This window comes from Mobula birostris, chromosome 23 (genome assembly GCF_030028105.1).
Source record: "Mobula birostris isolate sMobBir1 chromosome 23, sMobBir1.hap1, whole genome shotgun sequence".
NCBI lineage: Eukaryota > Metazoa > Chordata > Chondrichthyes > Myliobatiformes > Myliobatidae > Mobula > Mobula birostris.
Window position 1 is genome coordinate 28,118,794 of NC_092392.1, and position 21,316 is coordinate 28,140,109.

At 44.2% G+C, this 21,316-nt stretch overlaps 1 protein-coding gene across 9 annotated transcripts in view; it reads right to left on the reverse strand.

Annotated features, from left to right (window-relative positions):
* Positions 1 to 21,316, reverse strand: part of sema3d (sema domain, immunoglobulin domain (Ig), short basic domain, secreted, (semaphorin) 3D) — a 258,748-nt gene that overhangs the window by 42,708 nt on the left and 194,724 nt on the right. For all 9 annotated transcript variants that reach the window (XM_072241690.1, XM_072241691.1, XM_072241695.1 and 6 more), the window contains 3 exons: positions 19,061 to 19,175; positions 16,643 to 16,712; positions 14,806 to 14,950 (listed from right to left, as the gene is read on the reverse strand). In XM_072241690.1, coding sequence (XP_072097791.1) covers positions 14,806 to 14,950; positions 16,643 to 16,712; positions 19,061 to 19,175 — 330 coding nt within the window. The remainder of the gene's footprint in view (positions 1 to 14,805; positions 14,951 to 16,642; positions 16,713 to 19,060; positions 19,176 to 21,316) is intronic.

Sequence of the window (21,316 nt, forward strand, 5' to 3'; positions counted from 1 at the left end):
CTTCCAGCCGGGCCCAGATGTTGATTTTACCCAACATTTCAATGACAAACTCTGCCATCTTCATCAGTCATGCCTAGGCATGTCTAGTCCGGTGGTATATACACTCAACTCCTGTCATCCGTCCCTGCTGATTGGTTAGTCCTCAACCAATCAAGTTTCCGCAGTCCGACCTTCTTTAAAATCATATTCCAGTTCTTACTTTGTTCTTTGTTGAAACTCTATTCTCTAATCTTACTTCAATGGCTTCCTTCACCAGGGCGGCCCCAAAAACAATTAGCGTGGCACAGTAATTTTGTGCCATCAATGTCAGTCCTGAGGTCACTGCATATGCAATGTTCTGCTACTGCCAAACTTCAACAAAAACAAAAGTTTTGCTCTAAGTGAGAACTGGAATATGATTTTAAACAAGGTGGGACAGCTTGATTGGTTGAGGATTAACCAATCAGGAAAGACAGATGACGGGTGTTGAGTATATTAACCACCACACTAGACATGCCTAAGCATCATCCCCGATGACTATGGGAGAGCTCGTCATTGAAACCTCTGTTAAAATCAAAACCTGGACCCAGCTGGAAGCCCGAGAATATTTATGAATAAAAAACGTATTGATGGAAATGATCGCATGGATTGAGTGTGCTGAATGGCTTCCTTCATGTTGTATCCCTTTACATCCCCATGACTCCTATAATGGGGGAGTCTAGGACCAGAGGGCACTGCCTCAGAATAGAAGAACGGAAATGAGGAGGAATTTCTTCAGCCAGAGGGTGGTGAATTTGTGGAATTCAGTGCCACAGACAGCTGGGAGGCCAAGTCATTGGGTATATTTAAAGTCGAGGTTGATAGGTTCTTGATTAGTCAGGGCATTAAAGGTTATGGGATGAAGGCAGGAGAATGGGGTTGAGAGGGATAGTAAATCAGCCATGATGGAATGGCAGAGCAACATGGGGTGGACTGAATGGCCTAATTCTGCTCCATGTCTTATGGACTCCGTTATCCCTGTAGAGTTATCGCAAAGGCAGCACTGACTGAAATATCAATCCCTCCTTAACCCCCAAACTGAGCGATTAATGATACCTTATTATCTCTGCTATTTACAATCAAGTGTAACTCCACAGAAAGATTTCATCTGTGTTCCTCTCAGGGCCCTGGTCCAATGGCCTGCGATTATAGGCACCTCTGCAAGGAGGGAGTAATGGGGACAGTATTTCATTTTTCTCCAGAGTCTATGAGAAGATCTCAAATTACTACTTTGAATTGGAACTATGGCCTGTTCAGAAGTTTTTCTGCTGAAAGAGTTTCAGGGTTTAACAGAACATTTTTAAGGATCCCTGTTACATTTCCATATTTTTCCTTTCTTTCAATTGCTGCTTTCTCCCTGCCAAATGTCCTCAGATATTATTTCTATGAGCATAAAGGTGACATGCCTTTTCCTTTCCACCCAGCCATCAATCTCGAAAATTCTCATTATGGCGTCATTCTGAATTTCCATGCAGTGATGCCAGCTCTGGACAGATGAGGTGGGACAAACAGCCAAATGAAAGAGTTGAAAACTTTCCCAACTGTCAGCAGAACCTTCACAGCCTCCTAACTTTTTCGGTTAAGTTAGATGTTCCAGAATGCCCTTGGAGAAGGGGGATACTGATCCCCTTTAGAAATTAATTCCTGGGGCCTGCGGTTTTCTGACAAGCCAGCACTTGTTCACATCCCAGACAACCAGGCCACCTTGGAGCAGGGCTTTGTTCAGTCTGGTAGCTCTCTGAGCCAATCGAACAACTGGTTCCAAGCAAGCACTGTGCTGCGGGTTTGGAGTCTCTGAGAGACCAGAGCCGATGAGGAAGGCAGGTTCGTTCTGGAAAGGGAATTCTATGAGGCAGATTATTTTTTAAGCACAATCATTTTTGAAAATGATTAGATTTACTTGTTACATGTACATCGGAACAGACAGTGAGATGTGTCGCTTGTGTCAATGGCTAGCACAGTCTGAGGATGAGCAGGGAGCAGCCTGCAAGTGTTGCCAGGCTTCTAGCACGAGCATAGCAGGCCTACACCTTACTAACCCTAACCCAACATCTCTGCAATGTGCGAGGAAACTGGTTCACCTGGAGGAAATCCACATGGTCACAGAGAGAACGCTCTATAGACAGCAGCAGAAAATGGGCCTGGGTCAGTGGAGCTGTATAGCGTAACGCTAACCGCTACACCACCACGCAACCACATAAGGTGGCTGCACAGTCTTTCTTTTTCCAAAATAAAGGGAACTGGAAGGAGAAATATTTCAGAGGGACCCAAGGTGCAACTTCTTCACACAGAGGCTGGCAGGTGTACAAAATGAACTGTCAGAGAGGAAATAGTTAAGGCAGGTACAAGAACGACATTAAAAAGACAGATACGTGTGTACATGGGTAGGAAAGATTCAGAGGGATATGGGCCAAATACGGACAAATGGGACAAGCTTTAGGCGGGAACTTTGGCTGGCATGGATGAGTTGGGCCGAAGGGCCTGTCTCTGTGTTGTATGGCTCTGTGACTTGATAGCTCCATTGTAAGTGACAGGAAGAGACTGCAAACAACCACTCGACACCAGGACAAGGAGAGGGTGTGTCACACAAGGCAGGATGAACACACACTTACAGTATGTGGCCATATCCACTCAGCGGCCACTTCATTTAGGGGAATAGAAAGTGAAGTGTCCACTGACTGTGAGTTCACAGTCTCTTCAAGGTTCGATGTGCTGTATATTCAGGGATGCTCTTCAGCACACCACTGTTGTCTTTTGGTTTTTTTTGCAACATTCCCTGTAAACTCTAGGGACTGCTGTGCTTGAAAATCCCAGGAGATCGGCAATTTCTGAGATACACAAACCACCCTGTCTGGCACCAACAATCATTCCGAAGTCAAAATCACTTCGATCTCACATTTCTTCCCCATTCTGATGTTTGGTCTGAACAACAACTGAACCTCTTGACCATGTCTGCATGCTTTAATGCATTGAGTTGCTGCCACATGACTGGCTGATAAGATATTTGCATTAATGCTCACGTGTACAGGTGTGTCTAATAGAGGTGCCACTGAGAGTAGGTTCCCTCACTCTCTCTCTTTGTACAACACGGATGCCTTCAACTGTCATAAGCACTACACTGGGGAACAAATAGCTAGCACACTTACTGATGTCTTCACTGACCTGCTGCGACACATTTCACTGTATGTTTTGATATACACAGGACAAATAAGGCCAACCTTTCATCTTTAAGTAGTGCTGGCTTCCAACCCATTAATATGATATGACCACTATGCCTCTAATCAAACAAATCTCCTTCAACGGCCTGAACCCACTGTAATAAATTACCTTCCCCTTTCTCCTGTCTTCTCCTTTCTACTCCCCTCAATCCTTCACTGAGTGTGTTACCCCTCCCTCAGCCTCCTGAGTGAGTGACCGACTGTGTATGCCTGTATTTGAGCAGTGAACCTTTTCCCCATTATCATTTCATGCTTTTAACATCAAAGGCCACAATTAATAAGTTAGGCTCCCAGGCAAGATAAAGGAAAATGGACTTGTGAATCCAAACATAAAGAAATCCGTCAGCAGTAAAACCCGACCCTTTTTGAGGTCAAAGCTGGCAGTGTCTGAGTGAGGTGGCTCTCACTGAGAGAAAGGCAAAGAAATCACATTGTCAGTATAACAGTTTAATTACCAAACATCGGCAAATTTAAAACACAGAGTTTGAATTATGAGAAATATTGTATTTCAATGTTCAAAGTAAATTTATCATCAAAGTACGTATATGTCACCATATACTCTGAGATTCATTTTCTCACAGGTATTCACAGTAGAACAAAAAATGTACAATAGAATAAATGAAAAATTACATCATGGCTGACAAAGAACCAGTGCGCAGAAGAAGACAAATTGTGCAAATACTAAATAAAACATAGATAGATAGATAAATAAATGAATAATCCTGAGAACATGATTTGTAGAGTCCTTGGAAGTGAGACCGAGGTTGTGGAATCAGTTCATTGTTGAGGTGAGTGAGGTTATCCACTCTGGTTCAGGAGCCTGATGGTTGCAAAGTGATCACTGTTGCTGAAACATGATATTCAGGGCGGCACGGTAACATAGTGGTTGCTACGACGCTTTACAGTACCAGCGACCAGGGTCCAATTCTCACCACTGCTTGTAAGGAGTTTGTATGTTCTCCCAGTGACCGCATAGGCTCCAATTTCCTCACACAGTCCAAAGATGTGCCAGTTGGTAGGTTAATTGGTCATTGTAAATTGTCCCATGATTAGGTTAAAACTGGGGGGTTGCTGGGCAGCCCAGCTCGAAGGGCCAGAAAGGCCTACTCTGCACTGTATGCCAATAAAAAATATAAATTGTACAGTGAAGGAATGGCTAAATTACAGGAAAAGAGACAACTCTGGGAGCCTGAGGTCCGAAACAAACACAAATGCCTCTCCTGGGTATCCACACATGGTGACCAGTCAGTGCCTCTTGCCTGCTTACATAGACCTCACTCCTCTCCATTAGCACTCCACTGCACGATGTGCCAGATTCCCGGAAAGCTGTTCAGTAGTCTGCCAACTCAAATTAAACAGGGTAGCCTGTGCTCATTTTCCTATTTTGCTGTCTGTCCCTGAACCGACGGCAGCCTGACATGAAGGCAGTGTTATTACAAGTCTGATTTATTCTGGGTAATTCCACCTGCCAAGAATAATAGGAAATACAGAGACGGCACGAAGACAGGAGGACAATGAATGGTGTGTGGTCACAGGTTCGGACTGTCCTGAGCTAGCAGACTCCTCCCTGAGAGTGCAGGGTTGTGCACCCAGTTGTTGAATGATTAAATACTTCATTCTGATGGTCACTGGAAATTCCAGGTTGAACTTCGTCCTGATGCCTTTCTGAAACTTTATTCTTATATTGAAAGCAGTTGTCAGGATAGCAGTTCAAAATCAGAATCAGACTCAGAATAAGGTTTATGATCACTGATATACGCCATGTATTGTTTTGGTGCAGCAACGCACTGCATGGCATAAAAGAAAATTTAAAATGGGATCTTACCTCCACAGGGAGTAGACAATAAATACCAAGCCTTTCTAGTGCTGCTCAGACCCAGTGTGTCTGCATACCTACAGGGACAGATGATGTAAGCAGAAAACTTGGCAGTCATCCACCGTGTTATTGCCTGGTATGGAAGCGCCAATTCCCAAGGATGGAAAAGCCCACAGAAATTGGTGGATACAGTTCTGTCCATTACAGGAAAAGCTGTACCCACCACTGAGCAGATCTGCAAAGAGTGTTGCCACAAGAAAGCAGCGTCCATCATCAAGGCATCTGTTAGTCTTGCGAGACCATGGATCTGCGCCTGGAAAGTCCTCACTCTCTCCAGGGCGCAGGTTGTATGGAAGACCGGCAGTTGCCCATGCTGCAAGTCTCCCCTCTCCATGACACCAATGTTGTCCAAGGGAAGGGCATTAGGACCCATACAGCTTGGCACCAGTGTCATCGCAGAGCACTGTGTGATTAAGTGCCTTGCTCAAGGACACAACACGTTCCCTCAGCTGGGGCTCAAACTCACGACCTTCAGGTCGCTAGTCCAATGCCTTAACCACTTGGCCACGTGCCCACACATCGTCAAGGACCCCCACCATTTAGATACATGCTCTCTTTTTACTGCTGCCATCAGGAAGGAGGTACAAGAGCCTCAGGTCCCACACCACCAGATTCAGGAACAGTTACTACCCCTCATCCATCAGGCTCTTGAACCAGCATGGATAACTTCACTCACCACAGCTCTGAACAGATCTTTGGACTCACCGTCAAGGACACTACAACTCATGTTCTCAGAATTATTTATTTATGATCATTATTATTATTTCGTTTTTGTCAGCTCAAGCTGGTAAAACCTGACATACAGGCATAGCCAAGCACACTCTTCTCTCAATTGCTAGGAACTTTTGGACTATTCTAATGGTGTTTAGCATTTTGGCTTATTATTATTATTATTATTATTATTATTACTACTTGTTTTCTTCTTGTATTTGCACAGTTTGCATTCTTTTATACATTGGTTGTTTGATCAGCTTTTATGAGTAGTTTTCCATTGATTTTATTGCATTTCTTTGATCTATTGTAAATGCCTGCAAGAAAATGCAGGCAGCACGGTAGCATAGTGGTTAGCACACCGCTTTACAGTGTAGGTTCAATTCCCACCGCAGCCTGTAAGGAGATTATACGTTCTCCCTGTCACCCTGTGGCTTTCCCCTGGCTGCTCCGGTTTCCCCCCACAGTCCAAAAACGTCCTGATCGTTAGGTTAATTGATCATTATAAATTATCCCATGATTAAGTTGGAGGAATGCTGGGTGGTGTGGCTCGACGGGCAATTCTGCACTTCACCTCAATAGATAATAAATAAAGTGAATCTCAGGGTTATGTATTGTTACATATAGGTACTTTGATTTTGCGATGAGAGTCATCTCAAAAAAGATCATAAAGTTGCCTGCCCATCCTGAACTCAGAGAGTCTAGGAGAATACTGCTGAGGGATAGATTTTACCCCACGGTTATAAGACTACTGAATGGTCCCCCAGTACAAGTAAGAAGCACTCTTGACTTATCAATATATCTCGGTATAGCCTTGCACCTTATTGACTACCTGCATTGCAGTTTCTCTGTAACTGTAAACTTTATTCTGCACTGTTGGTGCTTTTCCCTGTCCTACACAGCTCAGTGCACTGTGGTAATGAAATAATCTGCAGGAACAACATGTGAAAGAGTTTTTCACTCTACCTCAGTGCATGTGACAGTAATAGACCAATTTACCACCTTACCAATGTATTAATAGTCTGGAAGTGAATGGGGAGTTGAGGAAAGAAACAGAGAGGTAAGGAACGATTTCACAGTGTCTCTTGTGAACTTTAGCTGTGCTCAGGCTTGCCTCTCTGCACTGTGCTGGCTCCCAGCTGACAGATAAATTCCAATTATAAAAAATATCAACTGCTAAATTAAACACGTTTTTAATATGCTTGAGTGTGAGTGAAGAAAATGTTATAACAATAGAAACCCTCAGCTTGTTGTGAATTGCTCAGTGATTAGCAATTGCTGTATCAGCTTCAGGTGTTACATCCACTGTACAGCCGTGCCAAGTAAAATCACTGGAGATGCCATTGTCGCAACAATGGGTGAGATTTTAACTTCCATTGTTACATATTGCAGACCGGAAGTCAATAAAACATAGTCTTGCATAGTCACAGGCATAGCCATACAGTACAGAACTCTGGCCCTTTGGCCCATCTGATCTTGGGTGGCGTAGCACTGAGTGTAGCACTTTGCAGCATCGGTGACCTGGGTTCAACTACCACCACTGTCTTTAAGGAATTTTTACATTCTCCTCGTGACCACGTGGGTTTCCTCCAGGTGCTCAAGTTGCCTCCCATATTCCAAAGATGTACATACAGGTTAGTAGGTCAATTGGTCACATGTGTGCAATTGGGCAGCACGGACTCGTTGGGCCAGAAGAGCTTGTTACCATGCTGTACCTCTAAATAAAAATAAATTTTGAAACTTCTACCAAATTCCATTGACCTTCACCCGGACAGTAGCCCTTCATACCCCACTTATTCATGTGCCTATCCAAACATCTGTTAAATTCATCCCTTCTACTGGTAGCTGGTTCCACACTCTCACCACCCTCTGAGTGAAGAACTTGTCAAAGGAGTCCGACGACTTTCTCCCAACAACTCTCTGATGAAGGGTCTCAGCCCACTTACTCATTTCCCATAGATGCTGGCTAACCCTGCTGAGTTCCTCCAGCATTTTGCGTGCGTTGCTCTGGGGAGAGCCCCCGGTTCAGAGAGGCTGCATTGGTTGACCAACGTGACTCATCTCCACCTTCCCAAGGGCAATGAGGTTGGGCAATAAATACTGATCTTTTCCGATGTGCCACACTCCATGGATTTGAGCAATAAATAAGCAAAAATGGGATACAAAACAGAGGTGTTCATTGTTCAAGAACAGCGTCTTCCCTTTAAGCACTCAATTCCCAAACCAACCAGAACAAATAGAATCTGTACATTTTAGCAGCTCTATGACACTTCAATCACTTTGCACTAAAATAGACTTTTTTGTTTAAATTGGAGCTTTATCTTGTAAAAATCATGCATAATTTACAATTAATTCTCGTTTTTCATGTGAATGCTGCTTTTTTGACACTCTGTGGCTGTGATGCTGCTGCAGTTAAGTTTTTCATTGCACCTGTGCACACATGGACTTGTGCCGATGGCAATAAACTTCACTTTGTCATTGTTTGTTCAGGTATTTTTTTTGTCGAGATCAATACTGTGCTGAAAATGAGGTTAACACTGTGATGGGACTGAGTGGTATTGAGTATCAGAGTTGGGGCATGTTGCTTCACATAAAATCATGGGTGAAGCCACACTTAGTGTGCCGTGTACAATTTTGATGACACTGTTATAGAAAATCCTCCAAGAGGACCATGACTTTGTCATGGTTTGGAGTCTTGTGTGCTTCAATGACCCAGAGAGCTATGTTGGCTGAAGTCAGGGCTCTATGCTTTGGGTCACCCGTGACAAACAGGTCAAAGGGTAGAGGCCAAACTAAGAATGGTCCACTGGTCCTCCAGGCGTGGGGAGTTCAGCTCAGGGCTAACAACCCTGACTGCTAAAACAAAATTCTTATGAAAACAGCAATGGAGAATCCTTCTACATCTGAGTGTGACGGTATTCCTGAGGCTCCAGCCGCCACTTGCATGACAGACAGTGGTGAAGACCGAGAGGAAGCTACTGACACGATGAAGGAAGCTCTGAACACCACCAGAGATGGAGGACCTTCATTACTGCCCTAAGCACCAGTGGTGTAACGGGCAGGAAGTAAGTTATGGAAAATATGTGGTTAAGCTAGGAAGAATGCAGGAAAGATTTACAAGGATGTTAGCAGGATGTTAGCCTGAGTTATAGGGAGAGGATGGCCAGGAGAGGTCCTTATTCCTTGGGAATGAGGAGAAACCTTTCTGAAATGTTCAGTTTTATGAGATGCATGGATAAGGTGGACGCTAACAGTCTTTTCCCCAGGGTAGGGCATAGATTTAGGTTGAGAAAGGGAAGTTTTAAAAGGAACCTGAGGGGCAACTTTTTTCATACAGAATGAGGTTCTGGAGGAAGTGCTTGAGCCAGATACAACAGTGTTTGTCACACAAGCACTTGAATAGGTACATGGAAAGGTGGGGCTTGGATATGTGCTGAATGCAGGAAATTGGGACTAGCTGGAGGGTCAGTACGGCCATAATCCATGCTGTATTGCTATATGATTGTGACGATCGCCAGTTCACAACTCATCCAATAGGTGGTGCCTCTGGAATGAGTTGCTGTGGATTCCTGAATGAAGTGAGAACCGTGCTGAACTCAGACACAAAGCACTGATAAGGCTCAGATTTCACCCATGCAGGTGTTGGGAGAAAGGTTTTACATGGAGATCTGTGGTCTATTGGAAGTAAATAAGAAATTAATTAACATAAGTGATATCTATCATCTATTTTCCATGACTGTAGCCAAATACTGTATGGCCTTTCTCGAAGCAGGTCAGGAGAAAGTCATTTGAGATGAAAGATATTATCTACTTATACAGGAATATAGAAGAGTAGAGCAGAGTACAACCCTTCAACCCACAATGTGATGCCGATCTTTAAATCTGCTCCATCATTAATCTAACCCATCCCTCCCACATAGCTTATAACCTTCCATTTTCAAACTAATTTGGCAGGGAGTTGGGAACCGGAGTGAAGTGACTCAGGAAAGGGCGGATGGTAAAAATCCAAAGATAGCTTGCAGTCAGTCTGTCAGGAAGGGCAGGCAGATGATCGGACAAAATTGCAGCCAGCGGGGTGCGTACCAGTTCATTAGGAATACAGAATCAAAACGGGTAGCAAATACGGTACTCTGAGTGTTATATCTTAATTCAAGGAGTATAAGAAATAACGGTAGTGTGAGCACGTGCCCAAGTGGTTAAGGCATTGGACTAGCGACCTGAAGGTCGTGAGTTCGCGCCCCAGCCGAGGCAGAGTGTTGTGTCCTTGAGCAAGGCACTTAATCACACATTGTTCTGCGACGACACTGGTGCCAAGCTGTATGGGTCCTAATGCCCTTCCCTTGGACAACATTGGTGTCATGGAGAGGGGAGACTTGCAGCATGGGCAACTGCTGGTCTTCCACACAACCTTGCCCAGGCCTGCGCCCTGGAGAGTGAAGACTTTCCAGGCGCAGATCCATGGTCTCGCAAGACTAACGGATGCCTTTACTTTAAGAAATAAGGTGAAAGATCTTATCAATGTCAATGACTGTTGGGTATGATGTTGTGGCCATCACTGAAAGGTGGCTGAAGGATGGTTTTAGTTGGGACCTGAATGTCCAAGGTTACACGTTGTATCAGAGGGATAGGAAGGTAGGCAGAGGGGGTGGCATGCTCTGCTGGTAAAGAATGGCATCAAATCATTAGAAAGATGTGGTATAAGATCAGATGATGTTGAATTCTTCAGGGTTGAGTCAAGAAACTGCATGGGTAAAAGGATCCTGATGGCACTTACGTATATACAGGCCTCCAAACAGTAGCTGGGATGTGGACCACAGATTACAACAGGAAATAGGAAAGGCGTGTCAAAAGGGCAATACTATGATAGTCATGGGAGACTTTAACATGCAGGTAGATTGGGAACATCAGGTTGGTAATGGATCGCAAGAAAGTGAATTTGTTGAATGTCTATGAGATAGATAGAGATGATTACATAGACAAAGGCCATTAGACATAGATAGAGGCAATTAGGGAGCAGTGATCACAAAATGACTGAGTTCAGCTTGGTATTTGATAGGGAGAAAGTAAAGTCTGACGTAGCAGTGTTCCAGTGGAGTAAAGTGATATGAGAAAGGAGTTGGCCAAAGTAGATTGGAAGGAGATGCTGGCAGGGATGACAGCAGAGCAGCAATGGCTTGAGTTTCTGGGGAAATGAGGAAGGTGCAGGATAGATGTATTCCAAAAACAAAGAAGTACTCAAGTGGAAATATAGTACAACTGTGGCTGACAATGGAAATCAAAGCTAATGTAAAAGCAAAAGAAGGGGCATACATACAACAAAGCAAAAATTAGTGGGAAGATAGAGAATTAAGAAGCTTTTAAAAACCTATAGTGAGCAGCTATAAGAATTATTAGGAGGGAAAAGTTGCAATGTGAAAGCAAGCTAGCAAACAATCTCAAGGTGGATAGAAAAGGCTTTTTTCAAGTATATAAAAATAAAAGAGAGTTGAGAGTAGATATAGGACAACCAGAAAATGAGGCCAGAGAAATAATAACAGGGAATAAGGAGATGGCAGATGTACTAAATGAGTATTTTGCATCAGTCTTCACTGTGGAAGACACTAGCAGTGTGCCAGATGTTTAAGGGTGTGAAAGAAGAGAGGTGATGTCAGTTACTATTACAAAGAAGGTGCTCAAAAAGCTGAAAGACCTTAAGGTACGTAAGTCACCTGGACCAGATGAGCTGCACCTTGGGGTTCCGAAAGATGTAGTGGTAGAGATTGTGGAGGGATTAATAATGATCATTCATAAATCATTGGACTCTGGCATGGTTCCCGAGGACTGGAAAATTGCAAATGTCACTCCACTGTTTAAGAAAGGAGAGAGGCAGCAGAAAGGAAATTATAGACCAGTTAGCCTGACCTCAGTGGATGAGAACATGTTGGAATCAATTGTTAAGAATGAGGTTATGGAGTACTTGGTGGCACAGGACAAGATAGGAAAAAGTCTGCATGGTTTCTTAAGGGAAAATCTTGCCTGACGAACCCATCGGAATTCTTTGAGGAGTTTACAAGTAGGATAGATAAAGGGGATGTAGTGGAGCTTGTATGAAGCTTCAAATTCCTTGGTGTCCACATTTCCGTTGATCTCACCTGGTCCCTGAAATCCTCCATCCTGATCAAAAAGGCACAACAGCACCTTTATTACCTGTGGAGCATCAAGAAAGTTCACCTCTGTACCGGGATACTGACGGACTTTTACCGCTGTACCATTGAGAGCATACTCACCAATTACATCTCAGTGTGGTATGGCAATTTTCCCGTATCAGACCACAAAGCATTCCAGCGGGTAGTGAAAACTGCCCAGCGGATTAGCGGCACCCAATTGCCCACCATTGAGAACATCTACCATAAACGTTGCCTGGGCAGGGCGAAAAGCATTATCAAGGGTGCATCTCACCCTAACCAGGGACTTTTTACTCTCCTCCCATCCGGTAGGTGCTACAGGAGCCTCTGCTGCCGCACCAGCAGGCTCAGGAATAGCTTCTTCCCTGAGGCTGTGACCCTGCTGAACCTCACATCACAGCACTAAGCACCCATATTGGACTGTCTCAGTGCTTTTATATTTGTGTGCTGTAGCACTTACTCCTTATTTGCAGCTATTTTGTAAATAATACTACTCATTTGCGCTTCTGGTCAGATGCTAATTGAATTTCCTTGACTTTGCATCTGTACTTGGCACAATGACAATAAAGTTGAATCAAATCTGATCTAATCTAATGTTGTATTTTTGGATTTTAAGAAGGCCTTTGACAAACTGCCACTCATGAGGCTGCTTACCAAGTTAACAGCCCATGGTATTACAGGAAAGTTACTAACATGGTTAGAGCATTGACTGATTGGTAGGAGGCAGTGAGTGGGAATAAAAGGATCTTTGTCTGATTGGCTGCGAGTGACTAGTGGTGTTCTGCAGGGGTTGGTTTTGGGACCATTTCTTTTTATGCTGTATATCAATGATTTTGATGATGGAATAGATGATTTTATTGCCGAATTTGCAGATGATATGAGATTGGTGAAGGGGTAGGTAGAGTTCAGGTCACAGGAAGGATGCAGAAAGAATTAGACAGATTAGGAGAATGGGCAAGAAAGTGGCAAACAAAATAAGAATGTTGGAAGATACATGGTCAAGTACTTTGGGAGAAGAAATAAGTGTGCAGACTATCTTCTAAACAGGGAGAAAAGTCAGAGGGTAGTGAATTTGTGGAACTTGTTACCACAGGCAGCTGTGGAGGCTAGGTCATTGTGTTAATTTAAGGTGGAAATATATAGATTCTTGATTGGCCACAGCATCAAAGGTTGCGAGGAGAAAGCTGGGGAGTGGGGCTGAGGAGGTGTAAAAAGTATCAGCCATGATTGACTGGTGGAGCAGACTCGATGGGCCAAATGGCCTAATTCTGTTCCTGTGTCTTATGATCTTATTTTTATTTTATCCATGTGCCCAAGAGTCTGTTAAATGTCCCTAATGTATCTGCCTCTACATCATTTCAGGTACACACAACGCTTTGTGAAAAAACCTGCCTCTGACATCTCCCCTATACTTCCCTCCAATCACCTTAAACTGATAACCTCTGATATTGGTTAATGTCACAATGGGCAAAAGGTGCTAGCTATCTACTCTAACTATGCTTCTTATAACATTAAAGTTCAAATTTCAAAGTTCAAAGTGCATATAAGTCACCATATACTACCCAGAGATTCATTTTCTTGTGGACATTCACAATAGATACAAAGAAATAGATTAGAGTCAATGAGGAACTCCTCACAAACAAAGACTGACAACCAATGAGCAAAAGAAGACAAACTGTGTGGATACAAATATATATATATATATGTATATCAACAATATTGAGAACATATGTTGTGACGCGCTTGGAAGTGAGTCCATGAGTTATGGGCAACACACACAAAATGCTGGAGGAACTCAGCAGGCCAGGCAGCATCTATGGAAAAGAATGAACAGCTGACATTGTCTTGACACAAAATACCAACTGTTTACTCTTTTCCATAGATGCTGCCTGGCCTGCTGAGTTCCTCCAGCATTTAGTGTATGTTGCTTTGAATTTTCAGTATCTGCAGATTTTCTTGCATTTGCCGTAAGTTGTGGAATCAGTTCAGTATTGAGGTGACTGAAGTTATCTACAGTGGTTCAGGAGCCTGATGAGTGAAGGGACCTGGTGGTGTGGGACCTAAGGCTCCTATACCCTTTTGCTGATGGCAGCAGTGAGAGAGAGCATGACCTGGATGGTGAAGTCTCTGATGGATGCTCCTTTCTTGTAGCAGCATTCTTTGTAGATGTGCTCAGTGGTGGGGAGGGATTTTCCTGTGATGGGCTGGGCTGTATACATTACTGTTTCATGGCTTTTCCGTTCTTGGATTATACAACTCTATCAAGTCACCACTCGTCCTCTTTCACTCCAAAGAGAAAAGCCCCAGCTTGCTCAACTTCCCAACATAAGACGTGCTCTTGAATCCAGGTAACATCCTGGTAAAATCTCCTCTGCATCCTCTGCAAAGCTTCTGCATCTTCTCTAATGCTTCTACATCCTTCCTATAATGAGGGGATCCAAACTGAAAACAATATTTCAAGCATTGTCTAACCAGACTTTTGTAGATCTGTAACATTACCTTGCAGATCTTGAACTCAATCCCGACTAATGAAAGCCAACACACCATAAACCTCCTTAACAACCCTACCAACTTACACAGCAACTTTGAGGCATGTGGACCCAAAGATCCATCTGCACCTCCACACTGTAAAGAATCTGCCATTAACTATTTGTGCTTGAGTGTTTGCTACAGATTACCACACTCTGTACATCTTCCCCCAAATCCTCCCTCACCCCCAGCACCACCGCCTGTGCAGTTTGAGGTAATGTTGGACTCTTAACCATGCTGAGAAGCTGAAAACTCAGATAAAGGCCACTCTATCTCTGGGTGTACTTACCGTCCCTGGGCGGGGGTAAGGAATCCGCCCCTCGTATTCAACCCAACGGTGATTGGGACCTTCCTTGTGAGCGTAGGGTCCATTGAAAGCAGCACGGATATCAGCCATGCTGTAGGCACACACTGCTGAGCCCTTAAAGATCGAACTGTGAAATCAAGATGTCGACAAATCAATACCTAAATTGATATAATTTCTTTCACCAAAAAGTAAAGTATTTTGGATAAAGTTAGACACATGGTAAAATAAGGCTCCTAGCAAACTTTTGATCTACCTATGCCCTTATGGGTAAGAATTGACAAAGGAGAAATTGCATTTAACCCTCAAATAAGCATCAAGTTGTACCAAGTGATCTACTTTCTGTCTGATACCTCCTCCATCTGCCCCTCACTCACATACTCCTCCCATTGGATCCCCCTCCCCACTGTTCCCATCTCCCTTGTCTGGTTTCACACTCAAACTTCCTCTCCTATCTATCCTACCATCTGTAGCCCTTTGTCACCTCTAGCTCTCACCTCAGCTTCTGTCACTGTTCCCACTCTCCCCACCTTCGTCTGCCTATCACCCCTCCCTCACCTGGAGGCACTTGCCAGTTCTTGTTCCACCCCTTCCCCTCACCTGCTCTCTCTCCTTGGCAGATGGCACTGTCTGGAGTTTCACTCCCACTGGACAGGGAGGAATGAGACTCCACACCTAGTTTGCCCCAGGGGCCGCATACTGTGGGAATGAGACTCATCACCCAGTTTGGGTCAGGGGACACACACTGTGGGAATGAGGCTTCACACCCAGTTTGGGTCAGGGGTCACACACTGTGGAAATGAGGCTCCACACCCAGTTTGGGTCAGGGGCCACACACTGTGGGAATGACGTTCCACACCTAGTTTGCCCCAGGGGACGCATACTGTGGAAATGAGACTCATCACCCAGTTTGGACTGGGGCCACACACTGTGGAAATGAGGCTTCACACCCAGTTTGGGTCAGGGGTCACACATTGTGGGAATGAAGCTCCACTCCCAGTTTGGGCCAGGGGCCGCATGAGGTGGAAGTGAGGCTCCACAGCTGGCTCAGCCCGGGGACTGCATGCACAATCCATATCGAAGTGGGAGATAATTCGAGGTTGGGGGGGGAGGCAGGTATGTCCCTCCAAAACCCACACAAGATCTGCACAACGTATGCAGTATGAGGAGCAACTCATCCTTCACTACCAGTGGTCACACATCTTAATTCCACTTCGCATTCCCATTCTGATATGTCTATCCATGGCCTCTGCCACTGCGGCAATGAGGCCCCACTAAAGTTGAAGGAATAGCACCTTATATTCTGTCTGATCAGGCTCCAACCCGCTGACATGAACATCGATTTATCAAACTTCTGTTAATGAGCCTCCCCCACCCTTCTCCACTTCCCATCCCCTTTTCCCTCTCTCACCTTGTCTTCTTGCCCTTCCATCGCCTCCCTCTGGTGCTCCTCCACCCTTTTCTTTCTTCCATGGCCTTCTGTCCTCCCCTATTAGACTCCCCCTTCTCCAGCCCTGTGTCTCTTTCACCAATCAACTTCTCACCTCTTGGCTTCATCCCTCCCCCTTCAGATTTCACCTATCACCTTGCGTTTCTCTCTCCCCTCCCCCCACCTTTTAAGTCTACTCATCTTTTTTTCTCCAGTCCTGCTGAAGGGTCTCGGGCCAAAATGTCGACTGTACTCTTTTCCATAGATGCTGCCTGGCCTGCTGAGTTCCTCCAGCATCTTGTGTGTGTTGCTCAGATTTCCAGCATCTGTTGAACCTGAAGAGGTCCACTGCTTCAGGAAGTTTTAATTCATGCATCGGTACTTCATATTTACCTTGTGGTAGTGAAGACTCCATAAACAAGGGGGTTCCTTTGATCTCTGGTCTGGAGCAGGAACACATCCTCTGCCAAGAATAATAAAGTTGTTAATGTTAAAACATTAAACTCCAGGAAACATATCACTGGACAATCATCTGCCAGCTAATCATCAAAGTAGCTTTCAGTTCATGCAACCATTGCTGCATTGAGAAGGCTCTCTGAACAGAAATGTTTGCAGGAAGGATGTAGAAGCTTTAGAGAGGGTTTAGAAGAGATTTACCAGGATGCTGCCTGGATTAGAGAGTATGTCTTATGAGGATAGGTTGAGTGAGCTAGGGCTTTTCTCTTTGGAGTGAAGGAGGAGGAGAGGTGATTTAATAGAGATGTAGAAGATGACAAGAGGCACAGACAGAGTGAATAGCCTGAGACTTTTCTGCAGAGGAGCAAGTGCCCGAGGTCATCAATTTAAGATGATTGGAGGAAAGTATTGGGGAGTTATCAGAGGAAGGTTTTTTACACAGTGATTGTTTAGTTCATGGTACATGCCGCCAGGGATATGGGTAGAAGCAGATCCATTAGGGACATTTAAGAGTTTCTTAGATAGGCACTTTTGAAAGAAAAATGGAGGGTTATGAAGGAGATAAGCATTAAATTGATTTTGGTGCAGGTTAAAAGGTTGGCACAACATTGAGGGCTGAAGGGCCTGTAATATGGTGTACAATTCTATGTTCTGTTCCATGTTTACCCACTTCTCCTCTGATGGTCAGTTGCCAATTTTTGACTGGTTAGTCCAGTGGTGTAACAACATGTTCAAGTTGCCAAAAAGAGGAAGGCCCTTCTCACAGCCATCTGAAAACCCTCTCCCGTAGGAAGTGGTGTTAGTCTTTCCGCAGGAGGCTGCCAAGAACTCTGGCTCAAAGAAGCCCACCTATGTGTAAAAGAGCACGAGCAGATAGAGGAAGAGGAAACTAATGCAAGACAAAGAGTGAAGAAACATTACTGGCATGTCAGTCATTGGCCTTTGGAAGAACATCTACCAATTGGGTCAGTTTGTCAGCTCCTTCCACTGTCAACTGAAGAATCATCAATCAAAGGCCCCACCAAGAATTTATTGAATGATAGATTTGGTTCAAAGACTGATATGGCTGGTATTATTTTTTTTCACATTAACTGATTGATGACTCAGAAAACACTTGGAGCCATTCTGCTAACATTTTAATTCTGAACCTATCAAGGTCGAGGTTGAGACAAGCAAAACAACCAATGAAGGACTTTCATCACTACAATTGGAATCCGTCTATTACTGTCACATGGACCAAGATACATTGAAAAGCTTGTCTTGCATACTGTTCATACAGATCTGATCATTACACAGGTGGAACAAGGTAAAACAATAACAGAATGCAGAATAAAGTTTAACAGTTACTGAGAAAATGCAATGCAGGCAGACAATAGGGTGTAATGAGGTAGATTGTGAGGTCAAGAGTCTGTCTTATCAGAGACTCCTTTTATGCTCTGTTGAAACGAGGTCAAGGATTTCATTTGGCTCCCAATGGGGTTTAGAAGAAACCCATGACCAAGTTCAAAGTTCAAAGTACATTTATTATCAAAGTATGCATTCTATATACAACCTTGAAATTCATCTTCTCGCAGACAGCCACAAAACAAAGAAACCCAGTAGAACCCATTTTAAAAAATCCACACAACAAAGATCGTCAAACATCCAATGTATCAAAACAAAAAAAATAAATTGTGCAAACAACTAAAAAGTAAACAAATAACACAGAGAATATGAAATGCAGAGACCCCGAAAGTGAGTCCATAGTCACAGATCCATTTTAGCATTGAGGTGTGTGAAGCCGGTGCAATAACTGCTCCTGAACCTGTGGAACCCAAGACGCCTGCACTGCTCCGCTGACAGTAGTAGCAAGAAGAGAGGGAGATCAGTACAACGCAGGCAAATGGCACTGAATATCTGTTCGTTTTTCTGCTCTCATTCTTGAAGATTTTAATCTTGCTCAATGCTTTAATCAGTGCAGAATAATGAAGCTGACCACTGGTTTGTGTTCGCCATCGGGCAACAACGTAGCGTCCACCTCTAGTGATCCCTAGCGATGGCCACCCTGGCTGTACCTGCACTCTCGAGAGTCTCGTTTGCCAAATCCCCCAGGAAATCACAAAAGCGCCTGATCGTTTAGTCAGCTCAAAAGCACATCCTTAAAAGAGAAATGACAGGCTGTAGACTGCAGCAAGTGTAGTTCAGAAGTATATCTACCAGAGTACCTAGTTTTGTGAGCTGTCTGGAACACATCGCTGGTGGTCTTGCATGTTCAACGTTCCCCACACCACAGCCATCAAACACACCTCTTGTACCTCACTGATGTTCTGCACAAAAACATGATAAACCAAGTCCCGTAGTGGGAAGGATACCTACGTAATTCATCAAAATAGGTGTCCACTCCATCAGGACCCGGGACAGAACACACCAGGCGAGCTTTCAGGAACGTGGTCCACTTGTTGATGAGGCTTCGCTGTCCCCCAGCATCGTTCTGTAAATCAGGAAGGAGGCAGATTATAAACTGCAGAGAACTTGTTCTGCAGTGTTACCCTCAGTTGACAAGCACAGGTGAGAGTCCTTCCCAGTCAGAACAGGTTTTGATCCACTGGGATTTGGAATTATCAACCCAAATCCAGCATAAACCTGATTCTGATTCGTGTCTTTATTGTGCACTGAGAGTGGGAAGAGGGTAGGAAGAGGGGAATCATGGTTGGGAAAAGGGGAAGGGAGAGGGGAGGAAGCAGGAAGTACCAGAGAGACATTCTTTTACGATCAATAAACCAATCGTTCGGAATCAAATGACCTTGCCAGGTGCCTCAGGGCTGGGAGTGACTCCACCCAAGCCAACCCCCCCCCCCCCCATCCTGGTACTCCTTCTCTGCCACTTGTCCCACACCCCACCCTCGCCATTCCCACCATCCTTTGCTTCTGCCAGATTTACAAACTGACCCTCCACTCCACAAATACTGTACTGTGCAAAAGTCTTAGACACGGTAGCTATAGTCATAGTCATACTTTATTGATCCCGGGGGAAATTGGTTTTCATTACAGTTGCACCATAAATAATTAAATAGTAATAAAGCCATAAATAATTAAATAGTAATATGTAAATTATGCCAGGAAATAAGTCCAGGACCAGCCTATTGGCTCAGGGTGTCTGACCCTCTAAGGGAGGAGTTGTAAAGTTTGAAGGCCACAGGCAGGAATGACTTCCTATGACACTCTGTGTTGCATCTCGGTGGAATGAGTCTCTGGCTGAATGTACCCCTGTGCCCAACCAGTCCATTATGTAGTGGATGGGAGGCATTGTCCAAGATGGCATGCAACTTGGACAGCATCCTCTTTTCAGACACCACCGTGAGAGAGTCCATTTCCATCCCCACAACATCACTGGCCTTACGAGTGAGTCTGTTGATTCTGTTGGTGTCTGCTACCCTCAGCCTGCTGCCCCAGCACACAACAGCAAACATGATAGCACTGGCCACCACAGACTCGTAGAATATATATATATGTGTCTAAGAATTTTATTGATGTTGAGTGCAAAGTTGTTGTTACAACATCAAGAAGCAAAGCACTGCGACCTTCCTAGCCTTTAGCCGAGACTCTCTTTGGCTTCCAACGGAAAAACTCATTCACTAGCCCAGATTGTTTGAATAAATGGGCCAAGAACTCATTGGTTCCCAGTGGGGGGGGGTTGGTGAGAGGGGTTCTGGGCGTTCTCTGTGACACCATCTCATTATATTAGGGTTATAAAGATCTGTCTGCTTATGAGAATCAAACCGACATCAGTGTCTTCGGCTTCCCGTCTTTGCAGCTTGTTAAATCAATTTATTTTTATTAATGTTCAGCCAGAAAAAGATCTAAATGCTATTCTTGGAGCTAACATTGATTGAGAATATAGATATTGCCAAAGTTGAAGGGGCACACGGCCTTCAAAGAGATCAAAGGATTAAATTAATAGAGTTTTGTATTGCTCATTAATGCTTTGTTCATTAACCTTTGACTGCACAAGAAACCACTGATTCAGTGAAAAGTTTTGTAGTAAATTTCTCGTAAGGCCAATGGGTTAATCACCTCCTGTAGTACGTTGGTGCACACACCATCCTGACAGTTAAGATTCCTCATTTATTAACTTGCTCCCATAAACAATAAGGCTGAGTATTCTTTTCATCAAAAAAAACACACCAGTTAACCCTTCATGTACCAACTAATGCTCAGTTGTGACAGTGTAGCCATTGCTTGCAATATAGCATTAGAACTTCAAGGAATCTGCTGGGGGAATCCAATGGGTTGAGCAGCATTGGGGAAAGGAGTTGTTGACATTTCAGGTTGAAGCCCTGGATCAGAATATTTCTCCATCCCTGCCATATCTGCTCTCAAGATGAGGCTATCTGCTCTCAGACATTGGAAATGTCCACCTTTCTCTGGAAGCCTGGCTTTCCTTCTGTACTGATCAATGGAGCCCAATCTTGCATTTCCTCTCTCGTACCTCTGCTCTCACCCCACCTCCTTCCAAACAGTGTCCTGAGGCAGGTTCGACCCAAAATATTGCAAATTCCTTTCCTCCTACAGATGCGGCTCGACACAATGAGTTCCTCCAGCTGAGATTGTCTGCCTCTAGACTCCGGTATC